The sequence below is a fragment of the Brachyhypopomus gauderio genome, chromosome 12, assembly GCF_052324685.1.
Source record: "Brachyhypopomus gauderio isolate BG-103 chromosome 12, BGAUD_0.2, whole genome shotgun sequence".
NCBI classification, from domain to species: Eukaryota; Metazoa; Chordata; class Actinopteri; order Gymnotiformes; family Hypopomidae; genus Brachyhypopomus; species Brachyhypopomus gauderio.
In genome coordinates this window covers 19010106-19028621 of record NC_135222.1, presented here as the reverse complement: position 1 = coordinate 19028621, position 18516 = coordinate 19010106, and the positions used below count along the sequence as shown (strand labels likewise).

The following is an 18516-nucleotide window of genomic DNA, read 5'->3' as shown; positions in this document are numbered from 1 at the left end:
ACGTAGCTAGCCCTGCATGCTTGGTGGTTCCTTGCTGGCGCATGAAAGCTTGATGGCGCGAACAAAGTCCCTCCGTGTCACGTGTGCGTTTGTGTCTGGATCGCAGCGGAGGCCCGTGCGGCGACGCTACGAGTCTCCCGGGATGTACTCCGACGACGACGCCAACAGCGACGCGTCCAGTGCCTGCTCCGAGCGCTCGTACAGCTCGCGTAATGGTGCCGTCCCGCACTACATGCGGCAGACGGAGGACGTGGCCGAGGTCCTGAACCACTGTGCCAGCTCCAACTGGTCAGAGCGCAAAGAAGGTCTCCTGGGCCTGCAAAACCTTCTCACAAGCCAAAGAAACCTGAGGTAAAGGCAGAGTCACCTTCAGTTATAAAACCTAAATTACAGTTCAGACCTCTTTTCTTTGTCAGTATAACTATATAAATTGGTACTTGCTTTTCTGCGGTAGCCCGGCAAATGAATATAGAACAAATGAAATATAAATGTTCTAGCTGATTTGGTAGCACAAGCTGTTCTAGGAGTGTCTCTGAAGGCCAAGTGACTGGTGATTACTGGGTAACTGGCTCAGGTAGAGTTGGGCAAGCCTCTGAAAACATGGTGGTTACACTTTCTGGAGGAATTCAGTTTGTGATTACAGGGCAGTTTGGTGGTACACAAACTGAGGTGAAATTCAGAAAAGCTCTCTTGAATTTAAAATGTGTGCCTGGACCTTCGACGGCTTAAACGAAGTGATCCTGTCTCCAGTTTTGACCTTCAAAACTCTTTTTAGAAAGTAGGATTGGTGTAAACTTTAAGTGTAAAGAAAAGACACGTAGCTGGTTTATTTTCTGTGCATCTCTCTCTCTTCCTCTTTCAGCCGTGTGGAACTCAAAAGGTTGTGTGAGATTTTCACCAGGATGTTTGCAGATCCTCACAGCAAGGTGAGTCCCATGACAAAAGACATCTTCGAATCAGCACCATGCTGAAAGCGTCACCTCCTTATCTGACGTGTGACAGAGTGCTGTGTTTCCAGCTACTAACCGGTTGTTTGTTTTCCTGCATGCCCTGCCTTTGGTTTGGAATGCTGCAACAGAGAGTACGTAAACCTTCCTCACCAACACAAATCAATCACTAATTTACGTCGCAAATGTTTTTTGCCAAAAAGTGAAGTGTTATGCTCTGGCGCTGCGGGGTGCACAGGTGTTCAGCATGTTCCTGGAGACGCTGGTGGACTTCATCACGCTGCACAGGGAGGAGCTGCAGGATTGGCTGTTCGTGCTGCTCACGCAACTGCTGAAGAAGATGGGAGCCGACCTGCTGGGCTCGGTGCAGGCCAAAGTGCAGAAAGCCCTGGACATCACCAGGTCTGAGCTCGCATGGGCGGGACGCATCCCGCATTAGATTAACTGGTGATCAACTGATCACAATTCATTTCCTCTTCAGTTTCATACAACTCCTGATACAGATGTTTTGTTTACGTCTTTACATCTCTCACAGCATTAATTAATGTGATTAAGGATGTGATTTATAGGATGCTCTTGTGAACACAGTGTTGTCCTCCCTCTCTCTCTCTCTCTCTCTCTCTTCCTCCCTCTCCCCACCTCAGGGATTCATTTCCATATGATCAACAGTTCAACATTCTGATGCGCTTTATTGTTGATCAGACGCAGACTCCGAATCTCAAGGTTTGCCCACTTTTTACATTTTCTTCTGTTGTTTCTGATTTTACTGGCATTTAAGTTGCGACATATGCATCACCAGCTTCAGCGATCATAGTACCGGCGGTGCGCCCTGACTGAACGGCTCTGCTGTGTGTAGGTGAAGGTGGCCATACTGAAGTACATCGAGTCCTTGGCGAGGCAGATGGACCCCAGCGATTTTGTGAACTCCAGCGAGACGCGCCTGGCCGTCTCCCGCATCATCACCTGGACGACGGAACCCAAGAGTTCGGATGTCAGGAAGGTGAATGTTGTCCCTTGATTCCCACGTCCCGGATATTTATATTCAAATGAACGTATGACGCACCGACGACACAACATCGTCCTGTCCCGTGGGTCGTGCCCTTTCTCCGGTCACACCTCTGGAATTGCTCGGCTCGTATTTGAACAGTGCTTGCTCATAAAGGCCCTCAGTAGGGAGGCGTACCGGTCTTCAGCTGTTCTGACCGTATGTGTGTGTGCGTGTATCCCACCCCCCCGACACTCAGACCCTGCATAGCTGGGTGAGTGAGGAGCTGTCAGGCAGGCTGGTGTCCCTGGCCTCCCTGCCCATGGAGGGCAACCTGGAGGAGAGGTGTAAGCAGGTAGTGACCTCTAAACTTTGAACTCCGACCCCTTCAACTGCCGTGCATGATCTGCCCGTAAACCAAACTTTGCTCGAGCTGGCCCTCTCCTGCTCTCACACTCCTCGAAACAAGTGTGTCCTCGAATGACCTGCAAATACATCATTCTTCTGTGATTGTACCCCTTACTCAATCTTTTAGCATGTCACCTTAAGATGCAGAACATAATCACTTTCTCTAATCTCTGATAGGTATTAACACCTCTGTCTACTGGAATGGCTGTGGTAATACTTACCTTAAAATGGCAGAGTTCTGGTTAATATTTTAAAAACCTTTTTCCAGTGCTGCCATTTGTTTAATGCCCAGAATAGATCTGTGGATGGGTCTCTGATAGCTGAGCCTGCTCTCTCTCCCGACTCTAACTTCCTCTCTCTAACTTCTGTTAGCTTCTCTCCCTTCACAAGGAAACGTCAGTGTGTACCGATGGCTCAGAGTCGGACTGCTGAAACTCAGCTGCGTTAACCTGGCACTGAGTCCCGGTGCGACTGACGGCTGGTCCGTGACCACGCCCACCCCCACCCTCCTCTCACCCTGTGCTGACTGTGTTCACGGCAGGCCGCTCAGACTGTGCTGATCTCCCTCTTCGAGCTGAACACCCCCGAGTTCACCATGCTGCTGGGGGCTCTACCCAAGACGTTCCAGGATGGAGCCACCAAGCTCCTGCACCACCACCTCAAGAACTCCAGCAACACCTGTGCCACGGTACCTCCGGCCTCTCTGCACCGCCCTTTGGGGCAGGTTTACTCCACATGCCCTTAAACGTCATGCTTTTGTTTGTTTATTTTCTGTTTGCTTCGATCGAAAGGGTTCACCCAGCAACACGGTGGGTCGGGCCCCTCCCAGACTCCCCAGTAACCGCACCAGTCCTCTGACGTCACCCACAAACTGCTCATATGGAGGCGTCTCGCCCAGGTAACCCACTGTTGTCCCAGCAGCCTCGAGCGCTGTCAATCACAGAGCCGGTGGACAGCGTCTCTGCTGTTTTGGCATCACACTCTGATCCGGGGACAGCTCTCATTCGAGGGCAAACCCTCTGTGTCCCTCAGCCAAATACTTTTTTCTTCTAGGTAAATCTGTGTGTGGTCAGTACGTGTCTGAGTACCTTGTCTCGTATTTTATTGCTAAAATGTGGTTGGGCAGCTTTCTTTGTGAAATGGCTGCATTTTGTTTGTTTCCTCTTCTGTCAGCATGTGAGCTGTCTTTAAATTCTCGAACTAGACGGGACTGAGTTTTTAGTGTTGAGGCAGAACACGTCTGACTCTCCTCCCACCTGCATGTTCTTATTAACCGGTTTATTCAGCTTTGCTTCTGAAACGAAATCCATAAACGAGTCAGGAAAACCCATAAACCATAAACCAAAGACAAAACATTTCCTCATTTCATTTACGGGTAGCATGTGAGTTGGTTGGCGGGTGTACGATCGTAATTACGAAACTCCGCCCATCTTTGTTTATGGATTTCCGCTCCACCTGAACACATTTTAATCCTGTCCAAATAGCCCGGAACCTTCTAGCACATCTGGCTTTAGGCCCACGCTAAAGCCGCTTTTTTTCCCCTTTGCTATTCTCCCTTTCCTACTACTTTTTTTCTCTTTTTCTCTCTGTTTGTTCCCTCTGCCCTTCTTCATCCCTTGTTCCTGGCTCAGTCGTTTGTGGGGCTGGAGCTCCAAAGCGTGTCCCTTCACCCCCCCTCCCCCCGGCCCCTCCGCTCCCTCCCTGCGGGCGCTGCGCCGGGCCTACTCGCCCAGGTAACGCGCCTTTGCTCGGGGGAGGGGGCGGGGTCACAGAGTGGCTAACAATGGGAGGGGGTGGGGTCGCAGAGTGGCTAACAATGGGAGGGGGCGGGGTCACAGAGTGGCTAACAATGGGAGGGGGTGGGGTCACAGTGTGGCTAACGGGAGGCATGTAGAATCAGGCCGTCATTTATACATTTCTTCCTATTGCTTTCAATTTTGCATACTGTATGGATAAATATGCCTAAATCATAAGTGGTAGTGTTTATGTTCACTTTTTCATCTATTTACATCCTCATCATTACACGTTGATTGGCTGAATCTTTGGGAATCTGTTGAGAGTCTGTTGCCATGGCGTGCCTGTCAGATGTTCACGCTGTGATTGTTTTTCCAGTCCTCTGCTCCTTTTTAGTCCCCCCCAAGCCCCTCCCCTCCCCCACGGCCCCTCCCCTCTGTGACCCATGGCTTCTGACCGTCTCGTGAACGTCACAGAGTGGTGCTGTGCGCGTGTGTCATTCTGTTTTGCATATTGGTGGAATTGAATCAAAACCACATTAAACTGCACCTCAAATAGAGTTTATTCAACTCCAGCCCATTAAAGCTGCAGTCAGAGGCTTTTGGTTGTTTGCATGTTTGTTTATTTTGTACTCCCTCAACAAAGAGCAGCCCACTCTACAGGCTTTAGAACTACAGTCCGTACAATCTAGATTTGTGAATGATTACCATGCTGTTTATCTGCGAGAGAAAGCTAAATTACTAATATATATGAAGTTAAACTGCACATTCCTACCCAGGTTAAGCACTAATCTTGGTTTTCACACTGCTAGAGAACCAAGGTGAATCACCTTGACAGAAGGTGAACAATTGTGAACAAATGGCCTCAGGCCTAATGGATGTTTTGGTGATTTCTGCTTGGACCTTCTTACTATTTTTTCTGGAGTGACACACTATCTCCTTCCAGACAGGAGAACTCAGTTGGTTTTGGTGCGTGTGTGTGCATGTGCACGTGTGTGTGTGTGTGTGTGTGTGTGTGTGTGTGTGTGTGTGTTCTGCACGCAGCATGCTGGAGTTTGACACGGAGAACTTGAACTCGGAGGAGATCTACAGCTCCCTCAGAGGAGTGACTGAAGCCATTCAGAACTTCAGCTTCAGGAGTCAGGAAGACGCCTACGAACCAATCAAACGCGACGGCAAGAAAGATGACGCGGTGAGCGTAGGTCCATGCGGAACGCATATTCAAATGAGCTGCTTGAAACGGAACTGCACTAGTTCCAACCCAACCCAGTACTGGAGCAGACCACCGACTCTGCGTGCATTAAAAGATCTTTCAAAACAGCACAGCACAGACACTGTACATCAAGGAGAGCCTGCTAAAGAAGTCACTATTGTTCAGATTGTGTGTCTTTCTTCATCATTTCCCCCTCTCCTCTCTCACACACACACACACACACACACACACACACACACACACAGTGTGGCGTGACATCGTCTGCTGCGGAGCCCCGTGTTGCCGCGGACGCGCTGGAGGGTGGCCGGACCGCCCTGGACAATAAGACGTCGCTGTTGAACACGCCGTCGCCCCGACCCTTCCTGGGACCGCGGGCACGCGACTACAACCCCTACAACTACGCCGACTCCATCAGTGCCTACGACAAAGCTGTCCTGAGGGAGGCAGCCATCGACGGCGACGTGGAGCAGTCACGTGATGGTAAGGGACCGCCCACAACTCTCCCACAGGTCATTACCCAGAGGCCTGTTGGGCAGCCGAAGGTTTCCGTAGTTAGCTTCTTTGCCATCTGCGATACGGAACGTGGCATATCGAGTTAAAAAATGGCAAAATGTCTTTGTACCTTGATAGGTCGTCGGCAAGATTTTGGTGAAAATAAAATCATGCATCCCAAAAGCTACTCGGCAGGTAATTGGATCTTTTGTGAAAGCAGTAAAACCATTTAAATGCAGTTTAAGATGTTTAAAACATTTGTGTTTTTCGGTCATTGGCCAGGCCCCACACAGCACGTGGAGCTGGTTGGTGACCTGCTGAAGGAGCTGTCCAATCACAGCGAGCGCGTGGACGAGAGGCGGTCAGCCCTGCTGGAGCTGTTGAAGGTTACCCGTGACGACAGCGTGGCCGTGTGGGAGGAGCATTTCAAAACCATGCTGCTACTGCTGCTGGAGACGCTGGGGGACAAGGACGTGAGTCGCGCGCTTTACACCGCAACACGCAATCCGAGGGGGGGAGGAGCTTGGTGCTAAAGGCCCCGCCCCTTCTTCTCCCTCCCCAGCACACCATCCGGGCCCTGGCCCTGCGCGTCCTGAAGGAGATCCTACGCAGCCAGCCGTCCCGCTTCAAGAACTACGCGGAGCTCACCATCATGAAGACGCTGGAGGCGCACAGGGACTCGCACAAGGAGGTGAGGCGTGCACACGCTCCACGCTCCTAGCCCAGGTGCACTCTGATTGGTCGGTTGGGAGTACAGTAGGGTTGTAGGGGCGTGGCGTACAGCAGATGAGCGGCAGTCCTTCCAGCGTACAAGCTCGGTTTTGCCTGTCCGTCAGGTGGTGCGTGCGGCGGAGGAGACGGCCTCCACCCTAGCCAGCTCCATCCACCCGGAGCAGTGCATCAAGGTGCTGTGTCCCATCGTGCAGACCGCAGACTACCCCATCGACCTGGCCGCCATTAAAATGCAGACCAAAGTCATCGAGCGCATCCCCCAGGAATCTCTTCGCCAGCTGATGCCTGACATCATCCCTGGCCTGCTGCAGGTGTGGGCACACACACACACACACACACACACACACACCACACACTTTTTTACGCACACACACACACACACACACACTCTCTCTCTCTCTCTCTCTCACACACACACACCCACACCACACATTTATTTACACACGCACACACACACACACTCTCTCTCTCTCTCTCACACACACACACACACACACACACACACACACACACACTCAGACAAACACACACTCCGACACATACACACACACACACTCCGACACATACACACACACACACTCCGACACATACACAGACACACACACTCGGACGCATACACACACATACACACTCAGACACATACACACACACACACACACGCGGATACACAATCACAGTGTGTGTGTGTGTGTGTGTATTTCAGGGCTATGATAACACTGAGAGCAGTGTGCGGAAGGCCAGCGTGTTCTGCCTGGTAGCGATTTACTCTGTGATTGGTGAAGACTTAAAACCACATCTTGCTCAGCTTACTGGCAGCAAGGTAAGACGCCCACATGACTGTGTGTGTGTGTATGTATGTGTACGTGTGTGTGTGTGTGTGTGTGTGTGTACGTGTGTGTATGTGTACGTGTGTGTGTGTGTACGTGTGTGTGTGTGTGTGTGTGTGTGCGTGTGTGTGTGTGTACGTGTGTGTGTGTGCTTTTGTTTTGTTACAGACTCCTTTCTATACATGCAGAAACATTTTTTCTTCTGCTCCTCATGTAGTCATATCCTCACTAATCTCTTCACATTTTGCCCTAACAGATGAAACTGTTGAACTTATACATCAAGAGAGCCCAAACCACCAATAGCAACAGCAGCAGCTCCTCTGACATCTCCTCCCACAGCTGAATCATCTGTCTCCAGACCTCAGCCAGTCCTAGCCTCACTCCTGTTCTGGTTCAGTCCCACTGAGAAGGCTGTCTGGGTTGCGGTCAGAACAAGTGCACTTCCACTGACGCGTCCCATCGATTAAGTCCTGCATTCTGTTCAAATCGCCCACTGCGGCAGGAGACGCCGATGGTGTGTGCGGTAGTGGTGGTGCGCTTGCCTGTCTGACAGCTCAGACGTCCAGTCGGTACACTACGGTGTAGGTGTTTTAGGAGACCCGTATTTAAACGCAGGGCCGAAGGACCGATTTTGTTACGTTTTTGTGTCCATGAGCCAACGGGACTGGTTTAAGAGTAGACTGTTGTCACATGACGTTGAGCGATTGTGTGTGTGTGAGACCGTGTGTGTGTGTGTGTGTGTGTGTGTGTGTGTGCGCACGTGTGTGCTACTGTCCATTGTAGGAGAGCAGTCGTGTCTCAGTCCTGCCAACCTTTATGGCTGTCCTCCCCAGTACAGTAATCTGTTGTGTTTGTCCCTCGCAATAAATGTGTCCCTGCCTTTAACACGTTGTTCCATCAGCACAGTGGCGGAGTTGTTTTTAATCTCATTTATGTCCCTCTTAGGACCAGATTTTACCGTAGCTTCTCATGCATATTTAAACCGGCTACGCGTACAATTCAAGTAACAAGGTTTCTTATGTAAGATTATTCAAGACTGGCTGAAGAAAACCTTCTGACCAATGACCTGCTGTGTTACTGTTAGCTTGAATTGGCTGCTTCAGTAATTTAAGCCTTTTAAAGTGAATGTAAGGACTTGTGACTGGTGGGATATTGACTCCCTCTGTAGTGATGGACGTCTTTAACACTGCTGCCTCAGACTTCTGGAACGTTCTCTTTGTGCATGTTAAATATTAGGGATTACAGAAAAAAAATCTTTTTTTTGTAGGGGCATTCTAAACTATATATGCAAAAACAGATTGTATTTGTACAGCGTTTTATTCTGCCCTGATGGTAAAGACAAAACAAGATGAAGGGTGAACGTCTTCCTCGTTTTAGTGTGTACAAAATGTATAGATTTCTTTAAGTGTTTCCCGTTCCTGCTGTAGTTTGGTGTCAGGATCGTTTGGCTGGTGCAGTTGTGTACCTCACAAGGCCTCTTTAGAATGAAACGATACAAAATTTAGTGGAGGATAAAAAATATATACTTTAATTGTCTTTAGGTTTGAAGACTAAAAAAGGTGTAAACTGACCAGGATATATATGGGTAATGACTGATTTGAAGGCTCAAAGACGACTTTCAGCAAAGTTGTATGTGGCTGTCCTCAAGTTCAACATTCCACAACAAAATAGAAGCGTTTTGCCTGAACCGATCTGCAGGCTCCAATATATGTTCAGTGGACGCAATAAAGGCAACGAAAATTATCCAAATTGGATTTACTGTTAGTCAAACCACTGTTTAAATCCAATGTTATGGTTTCCAGAAGGTGTGTGCTTACGTGGTCTTTCACCCTGTGCTCCGTCGCTGGTTTTTAAAGCTGCTTTGAAAGGAACCCCAGGCTCTGTGTTGTGCTACATGTTGTGGATGAATGTTGAGAGTGATCGTTTCTTGCTGTTGTTTTTTTTCTTGAGAATGATTGACTTGTCCTTCTGGTGTCCGAAACTGAACGGTACTCTTCTGAAGTAGGAAAGTGCCTCCGTTGTTTTTGATTTGGCTAGAGTGTCTAGAGGGGGTCCAAAATCCAGCCTGAGACTTGAGGATCCTTGTCTTCCCGATGCATTCCATGTGTTAGGCCAACGACGGCAAGTCTGTGGTGAATTGTACACACACACACACACACACACACACACACACACACACACACACACACAAAAATCACCAAAAAGTTGCCAAGGAGATATTTGCTATCTTTGTATCAGTAGAAAACTAAATGGGTGAAAATCATGAAGATACTAATACTCCGAACGAGACGAAAAAGCATTACGATGACTTATTTGACGCTTTTATAGTACCTAAGAGGTTCTGCTGCATGCAGGTGAACGCATGCATATTTTAGCAATCACTACTAGTAAGAACTTCTTTAAAACTTAAGTTCCCTTCTACTGCTGCCACAGTACGCTAATTATTTGTGCAGTGAGAAACGTTGTCCACTACGCGAAACTAAACAAGCTAACTTCAGAGGAATAAGTAATGCAACCCCGGGGTGTGTGTATACTGTAGATGTTTACATGTTCACTTCTTGCATAGGGCGCTATTCGCAGACTTGATAGGGTCCCTAGTTTTGCTAGGTTTGCTGGGTGGGTCCCACCTGTTCCCAGTGTTCGGAGGGGCTGAGCCCTTATCTTCCTGTTCACTAGTAATAATGTAAGGGACCTCTTTCTTACTTTGTGTGTGTGTGTGTGTGTGTGTGTGTGTGTGTGTGTGTGTGTGTGTGTGTGTGTGTGTGTGTGTGTGTGTGTGTGTGTGTGTGTGTGTGTGTGTGTAAGGCAAAAGCCAGTGTTTCACAGAGGACTGTTAATGGCAGCCAGTACAATGCTCTATCGCTTTTGCTGATGTATTGAAATATTAGACAGCGCCAACTAGTGCTTACTGCGCATGCCTTTTGTTTAGCTGCTCTTATTTAATATCCATATCTGTATTTATATTTTTGCTTTATTTTGTGTGCTCCACAGTGACTGTACATAAGACCTGTTTTTGTTACCTTCCACCTGTGGTAGAATTTGCAATATGTAAACTTTGTTTGCTCTAGATAAACAAAACCTCTGAATTTTGAAAATTCTGAAATCTGTCAGACCCTGCGTCCTTCTTAAAGTGTTGTGGTAATGAGTTCTGATGTACATAATATTCACTATTACATAAAATAAGCTCACATATCTCTCTCAGTGACAACACCGATCTCCTGGGCATGGTCACCAAACCACACACATTTACCCTCCTTAGTAACACCACCATCCTTTAGGAGTGGGGGGTGGGGGTGGTTAGTGATCTCCATCACACTATCTGTCCTTTGGGGTTGACGGTCCCCAGTATCCTACCCTCACCTTCGGGGGGAGATGGTCTCCATCACATGGTCTCTATCATTCCAACCACTGAGTGACAGTCGTACAAGTAGTATCACGGCTACGTTATTCTTCTGATACTGGCACGCTCGTGTGCATCACCATGAACCCTAGTGTCCTCCACAGCTCCTTCACATTACTCCACCACGTTACGGGTGATTGCATCATGGGTTGTTAGAGTAACCAATGGGGAAGCCCATTTGGGCCCTCTGAATGACATCACTGCAGGAGGCGGGGGCTTCCCTAGTCTACTCTGACCATGACTGCTGTAGGTTCCCTAATGAACCTTTGCCTGCTCAGTGGGCCTACATAATAAAACACACTGCTTGAGCCTGTTCCCATTAAATGGAGTTCAATTCAAATGTAACTGAGACACAGAAGTGTCCTTCACTGGACTGCAAACTAATGATACAGAGTAAAGTTGCTTTTAACTTGCTATAAAACTTAGAACAGTATCCCCATAAGCCTTAAGAAATTACTAACAAATATTTTGCACTCAGATTACACAGAACCAAAACAGAGTTCACACAGTAAACAACTGAACCCAGATTGGCAGGAGAGCCGACGACAGCTCTTCGGGGCATTGGGTTTAATCTCTTCGGTAGAGCAGGACGTGCAGAGGACACATCACATTACACTCTGGCACAGCAAAAAGGCCACTGTCGTAAAAATACGTACGGACTGCTGCACTTCTGAAGGGCGCGAGGCACTTCACCAAAGGCACTGGATTTGCAACACCTCTGTCGATTGAAGTGCGGAGAGGTAAGTGTTAATGGAATTCCCTTTCATGCTTCAGGTGGGAGATTGAAGGCAGGAACAGTTAGACTTACAGTTTGTCCTCTAGAAGAATTCCTTTTTTTTATCCACTTGCTTTTTTTCCACAGCTTTTATAAATCACTGCATACACATAAATCGCTGAATATTACGCAATATAGCGTCTCATAAACCATGTAAGATGAATGTTCCTTGTTTGCATAGGCTACATGTAGAAAAGAATTCGTCATCCAGTCTAGACTGGTGGTATTGCCACATTGTTGTTGCAGTTCCTAAGACCATCACAAGGGGGTAATATAGAGCTGAGTATACGGTTGCGAGTGCATTCCAACTAACTTTCCTCGATCTCACACAACCTCGACACTTGCTGCAAAATTTAGATGATGTATGGAATTGGAATGTTCATCCCACAGTATTAATATACCGAATAACAGAATAACGTTTTTGCTTATGATGTGCTTATTGTGATGGATTATACAGATAAGATCGTACGATAGCAGTAGACGAGCAGTAGGCCTACTGGCTTGTGTGATGGAGTTTGTGAAGGATGTCATAAAGTGGAGACAGAAAGTGAGCATGTACATTCAGACCTTACACAGACCTTTCTTGCCCCCCCCCTCCCCCCCCCCCAGCTTCTCATGAATAAAATTATGGCATAATAATCGAAGGAATGAGAATGACTGAGCAGTAATTGGCTAAATGACTGTATTTATACACATGTCCTGACAAGACATCATTGCTCTTTAAGATCAAGAGTGAGTGTGTCATCTTCTTAGCAGGACTGTCACTGGGAAATATAATCAAGCGCACTGAAGCTGAAAACGACTATATTGCGGTTCCGCTGAATCGTGATTGCGTTACTCGGGGTCACGTGAGCTGCGGCGCCGAGTGTTTTCTTCGGGCTGTCTCTACTGATAAATACATTTACATCAAGAAATTGATTTACTGTAGAATTTATCCTGTGTCATCAATCATTCAATTCCTAGCGCTGAATAGTTGAAAATTACCTGTTCGTAGTGGCTGCCCGCATACCAATTTATTGTAGCGCGGTTGTCAGCTGCCGTCCGTTTCGAAATCCCGGTTAGGATCAAACATATTGCCACTGTTTTTGAGGAGCTTCTGTGTATTCTCTTTTAAGCTGGTAAAAACGGAGGATTTCACGGATTTTCAAATGACGCCACACTTTACCAAGTATATAGCCTACTTTATTATACAGTAGACCTATTTAACGGGTTAGATATTCTAGCCCATATATGCTTTATTCATTTCTTGGTTTTCTTGTTTAATTATGTTGTGAACAGTGCATTGTAATGCTCTTATCATTTCATTTCTATTTAGGGCAGCAAATTAGCGATGCTGGTTTCACATTCCATTATTATACCAGGTAGTCTCTACCTTTTCTTTTGAGACGGACTCTTTATAGTAAGTTTATCAGAAGCTGGCAGCTCTACAAACTGGGTTGGCCTAAATCTCTAAATATCTCTCCCAAAGTGCACGTATTTATTTGTTTAATTTGAGGTGCAGTGTTGGTGTGGCAGGTACTGCTGTGCGCGTGATGCAGGTGTGAGTCTCGCGCTCCGGTGGTCACGCCCCCTCTCCAGCGTGGCGCCACACGCGCGTCCTCATCAATATTCACCTCGCCGTCCAAAATTAATTTTATTAAACCCCCCCCCCCCCCCCCCGTTCCTCTCGCCAGGCCTTTCTGTTTAAGCATCTTTTTAGTGTATGATTAGCGCGTATTCCCCAAACCTGGTCAGGAGTGGCGGCTGGGGCGAGGAGGTCGAGCCGGTGAAAGAGAGCGACTTCATTGTGCGATGACTGGACCATAAATCATCGGCCGTTTTCTATAAATCACGGCAGATGGCGGGGAGCGCGCGCAGGGCTCGTGGGAGCCCGCGCGGGCGCCGTGCATGCTGGGAAGGCTGGCCTGCAGCAGACGCCGGCCGCGTAGGAGGTCAGAGCGCGGGACGGTTGTGCGGCGCGGGGGAGAGGAGGAAGGAAAGGCGGAGCTCCGCCTGCGGGACCTCCTCGGCAGGCAGCGGTGATGAGATGCAGACCTGGAGGTCCGGACGAGCCACCTCTCCGGCCTGGCCTGCGCTTAGCACGTCTAATCGGCCTGATTAATATGTATGCGCTTAGCTCCCCCGGCCCATGTGAGGCCTGTCAAACTGACATTAAAATGTCTCGTGTTGGGGGGATTGCGGGGGGTGAGCTGCCCGTCACATCATCCATTTTGATTATGAAGACATAATTGAGCTGAATATTCCCGTAGTACAGTCACAACGCTGCGCAGTGTCAGAGGCTGTCAGACAGGCCCGCCTGGCATTATCTTCACTGCATAGGCCTTCACATCTTGCATATTTACCACTTTAAGCCATTTAAAAAAACAAACAAACAAAAACAAACAAAAAACAAGGTTTTGGAAGCTGCCTGGCGCACCTTATGGAAGGGCTTTGAGTATCATTAAGACACTAAGACTTTCAGTAGGCCTATTTGCTGCAGTGAATGTCTGTTCAGTGTTTAACATTTATAGATATCTTGTCAGCTTGTGTTATATGCTGTGTTTCCTATATCTCTTTTACAAGACATCTTCCTTCATTGTTCATTTTCCTCCTGTCATATGCAGTAATAATTGGTTCAGTATTTTCACAGCAGTGCTGCGTCAGTATTGGGCGGTTTTGTTCCAGTAGACGTTGACCCTCCACGGCTGTAGATATCTACCTCACTGTTCCTTCAGGGTTTAGACATTGTTACACGGAAAACCTCTAAATCCAAATTTAGATAAAAAAACAAACAAATGAAAGACATACTTTTGTTTACAGTGCTATTAGTATCTTCATTAGCTGCGTTCGTTGAGTTAAAAAACACACATTTAGCACGTTTTCTTTGCCTAAAGCCTTTTTAAATTAATAAACACCAGAAGGTGTCAAAATTACTTTTGCTTGGTTCCTGTTCAACATGTCCACTAGAGGGCGTATAAACGCTGATTATTTGTTAGCTCTTTGAACCATCTCATTGAGGAAAAGGAACAAACCCAAATGAAGCCTGTTGCGCTACTTTACAAAACAGATCAGTAATAAAACTAAATAAAAACCCAAATTAGTTATAACATCAGTAATATGTGCATAATAATATATGCATAATGGTTATGAAATATACAAACTACTAAAATCAAAGGTTTGGTTCTTTTCTAATACCAAACAAGCTTGAGGGAACTGTTGCAGTAAAACAAGGGATATAAAACAACACTTTGAAAAACCAACAGCAACTGGCCACCAAGCCCAAGTTTGGTGCTCAGGGGGCGTCTCTGTTTTCTTGCTGCGGTGAGAGAGGGTGTCGGGGGGCGACCCTGTAAACCTCGAGTCTGCGCAATCGCGTTCTTATTTAACAGCAGGGTAAAAGATGTCTTCCTCTGTGCCGGGTGAATTTATGCCGTTGTCTCAGCTCGAGACCTGCCGCTCCTCTGATCTGCTTTTACTCTGGTGACCTCTGACCTTGGGGTCATTAGGGACAGGCTCAGACTGGCGGTGGGAGCTTGTGCTTAATCAGACGGTGTGTTTAACACAAGCTGGGCCTCAGCTCAAAGCCATCTGACATCTGGTTAAAATTGCCACCTCACATAATTATGTGTGATTTCTTTTTGTTTATTATTGTTTGTTTTGCTATTTATAAATGTGGTTTAATGGTCAAAGCTTGTAAACCATCACCAGGGAATGAACTGTGAAGCCTTTTAATGTTTAAGAGGAAATTTTCTTCACTTTGTCATAGCTCACATAGAAAGACGAGAGAAAATGACTGAAATTGTTAACATGCCTTCAGATCTGTAGAAAAATCACACCTTTCTTTCTTTCTTTCTTTCTTTCTTTCTTTCTTTCTTTCTTTCTTTCCAGGGCTTCTTGGGAACTCCAGTGAGCACATGTGGTCGGCCAGTGTTCCCACGTTCATGGCTGTCTGACAAACACGCAGAGGGATCTCGCATTGCAGACTCTTGCTGCTGATCCAGCCCTCCACGAGCCCAAACGGGACAGACCCGCGCAGGACAGATGTGGTGCTGGCCAAGGGGGCTTCGTCTGGCGGGGACGCATCGGGCTGTCTTCTGCGGGATGTCCTTCTACACTCTGTAATCATGCTGCAGTCAGAGCATTTGTATTGTCTGCCTTCCTTAGTTGTGTTTATATAGCAGAGATTGGTAACTCTGAGATGTCTGTATTTAGATATGAATGATGTACACAGTGTGATTACATGCTGCATCGCTGCTGTGATTATGTGTTCTGAAGTCTTTCCTTTGGTCTGTATAACAGTTTTAAAACGATGGTGGTGTAGGTGTGAGCTGCAATGCTGGGTGGAGATGGGGCAGCAGGGGTGGAGAGGGGGCCACGGTGTGTGTGGAGGTGCTTCTAGAACAAATAGGGCAGTTTTGGTAATCTGCAATAATAACCTGTGCTGTGAATAGGAACTATTAGAGCAGGGTATTTGGTATCTGTCCGAGGTGTATACTGACTCCATACCAAGCCAGCAAGGGGATGGGAGGAATTAGGGATGTGTGAGAGATGGAGGGGAAGAACCTTCTGGAGGTCAAGGACATTTGGGGGTGGGGGTGGTATCTGAACATGGAACGATCCTTCTCCACAGCCGCCGCGCAGCCTGCTGTCAGGGGGCGCAACCACCGACATTAATGCAAATTATAGTCTGATAATTTAATAACTCCGCCAGCTTGATCTGTCCTTTTTATTACAATTATCATCGGCCAGGGGGTTGCGTTCCGTCATCGCAAAATAAACATCATCTATCATCCTTACGGATGATTAGTCTGTGACAGGCCGCGCGAGTCGCGTTGCATAAATGAGAGCTAATGCCGGTCGGCCGAAAGAACTGCACTCTGTTTTTCACACGCCCAGATTAGATGTTGTCGGCTGGGTCTGATGCGAGGTTATTACCCAGGGCCATAATCAGACCCAGGCAGAACAAACGTTGGCTTCGCCGGCGCACCGATCGTCCGCAGAGGCCGAAGAGCGAGCTGCATTTCCCGGTCGTGTGAGGGCAGGTATAACGCCTCCGTGAAACTTTACCCCACTACTCTCGCTATCGGAGGGGGGGGGGGTCTACCGTATGCTGTATTTCACAGCTGAAAGAACCACAGATATTACGTCAAATAATTTGGGAAACGATTTTTACAATATCATCACCTTCCAAATGTTCTATTTTCTTTTTTTCATAATGTTAATTTTATTTTTGTTCCAAAAATCCTTATAGTCCTTGTGTTTTTTTCAGTTCATGCTGGTCATAGATGTTTTAATCTCAGCCTTCAAGGATGAACAATATATATATATATATTTTTTGCGCTGTCGGGGTAAGAGACAAATCAAACGCGAGTGTGTACTCAGTGGGCATAGGAGACAGTCAGAGTCTTTGTTCTGAGGGCCCTTTATGGCTTTGTTTTGAAATTCTGAAGGGGAAAGGTTTTCCTACCCTGAGCAGAAGTCTACACCCCCCCCCCCCTTCTGACCACAACACAGTGCAATCTTTAAACCCACAGGCTTTGTGAAGATGTAAGATATATTATTTATACTCAAACCACCATTACATTGTTGACCTTGAGTGCCATTGAGATGAAAGACATGGCACCTGTGTTTTGGGTTCGGGTTGTGAGTGAACGCTCTGGAGTTTTTTGGGGGGTGGGGGACCTCCCCTTTTCTAGAGAGAAAGTGCTGGCGCAGGAAAACTCGTGAAACACCAGCATCTCTGAAACATTAGAGGCAAATCTAGGTCTCTCTCAACTTGTTTTGGTCTTCTCCTGCATGGCATTGTGCTACTTTATATATCACACCGTTTGAGTGGGTTTTTAGTGATAGCTTTCCATTAACTAAAGGCTTATTTTGGTTGAATTGCCAACAAATAAAATTACTAGAGTTTATCTGAGAAGGTCTAGTTGACAGGCCCAATGCCCTTTTAGACATTGTAATCTTTCATAAGACCACTTCAGTTCACTTCATAAGACCATCTTTCATAAGGATCACCGTGAATATGAATGTCTGCCATCCACAGTATTAATATGCAGCTGGTGGACTAGTGACTAGATTGCCCAAGTGTGCATGTGTGTGTGTGTGTGTGTGTGTGTGTGTGTGTGTGTGTGTTCAGTGACCTGGGGGTGTAGAGGTGTATTTTGGGGGGGTCCTGTGTTAGAATAAGAATGGTGAGGTTTTAATGAGGCTTTGAGGGGAGGAGACGATGGGAGAAGTAGGGAAGATCAGGGAGGAGAGGAGCAGGAGAGGAGAGGAGGGGGTTAGATGCCATCTTTGGACTCTCTCTCTCTCTCTCTCTCTCTCACACACACACACACACACACACACACACACACACACACACACACAGTTCTTGCTCACTCTGGTTTATCGCTGAGCTTCCTTCCTCCACCTCCATTCTTCTCCATGTTCTCCTTCTGTTTGGTTGATCTGAGCACATGTGTATGCTCTGCCCATTTCCCATTTGCATATTTTGTTCATCAAATATTCCAACAGGCCTCTCAGTCAGGTCTAGATCTGCACATCTTCTCCGCACTTGTTCAGCGAAGCACCTGACTGTTCTCACTGATGACTCACAAGAGCAGGCATGCTGGGAAAGAAACGAAAGGGTGAAGGGGGCGTGGCTACGGCAGGGACAGGGCAGCCCCCTCTCACCGGCGAGGCGTGGGGTGATCTTTGGCCCCCCGAGTGTTTGTTTCTACCCTGCAGGGATGCTGGGAAGGTTTTCCCACCTATAATGTGTGTGTTTTACACCTCTGGGTGCTAAAAGCCACCAACATCCTGTGAGGTGTGGGGACAGATTTACTAGAGGACAGGAGCTTCCCGCCAACTTCCTCTTCCCAGGGACAGCAGATGGGTGGTGGGTTTGCTGGTGGTGCTGACCACAAATCTCACACCGACCGTACCTTATGCTCGCTGCTTTGACATCTGGCTCAGAAGGGGCATCAGTAGTGATCAGGGAAGCATTTACTGTCATGGTCTTTGGCTTCTAGTTGGACAATTAT

General features: G+C 47.4%; 1 protein-coding gene and 1 long non-coding RNA gene across 2 annotated transcripts in view; both read left to right on the top strand.

The window, feature by feature from the left end:
- clasp1b (cytoplasmic linker associated protein 1b) overlaps positions 1 to 10131 on the top strand; it is a 38740-nt gene extending 28609 nt beyond the window's left edge. Inside the window, exons 29-43 of the mRNA XM_077023296.1 lie at positions 107 to 351; positions 863 to 926; positions 1186 to 1349; positions 1592 to 1670; positions 1804 to 1947; positions 2882 to 3028; positions 3132 to 3238; positions 5118 to 5265; positions 5532 to 5766; positions 5917 to 5973; positions 6061 to 6251; positions 6341 to 6469; positions 6615 to 6821; positions 7214 to 7330; positions 7594 to 10131. Of these exons, the coding sequence (XP_076879411.1) occupies positions 107 to 351; positions 863 to 926; positions 1186 to 1349; positions 1592 to 1670; positions 1804 to 1947; positions 2882 to 3028; positions 3132 to 3238; positions 5118 to 5265; positions 5532 to 5766; positions 5917 to 5973; positions 6061 to 6251; positions 6341 to 6469; positions 6615 to 6821; positions 7214 to 7330; positions 7594 to 7680 (2121 nt within the window). The 3' untranslated portion in view covers positions 7681 to 10131. The remainder of the gene's footprint in view (positions 1 to 106; positions 352 to 862; positions 927 to 1185; positions 1350 to 1591; positions 1671 to 1803; positions 1948 to 2881; positions 3029 to 3131; positions 3239 to 5117; positions 5266 to 5531; positions 5767 to 5916; positions 5974 to 6060; positions 6252 to 6340; positions 6470 to 6614; positions 6822 to 7213; positions 7331 to 7593) is intronic.
- A 1186-nt stretch (positions 10132 to 11317) lies between these two features.
- On the top strand, positions 11318 to 15751 carry LOC143528044 (uncharacterized). The gene is made up of 2 exons (XR_013134348.1): positions 11318 to 11477; positions 15380 to 15751. It is a non-coding gene; the product is annotated as an uncharacterized LOC143528044 (long non-coding RNA).
- The last annotated feature ends 2765 nt before the right edge of the window (positions 15752 to 18516 follow it).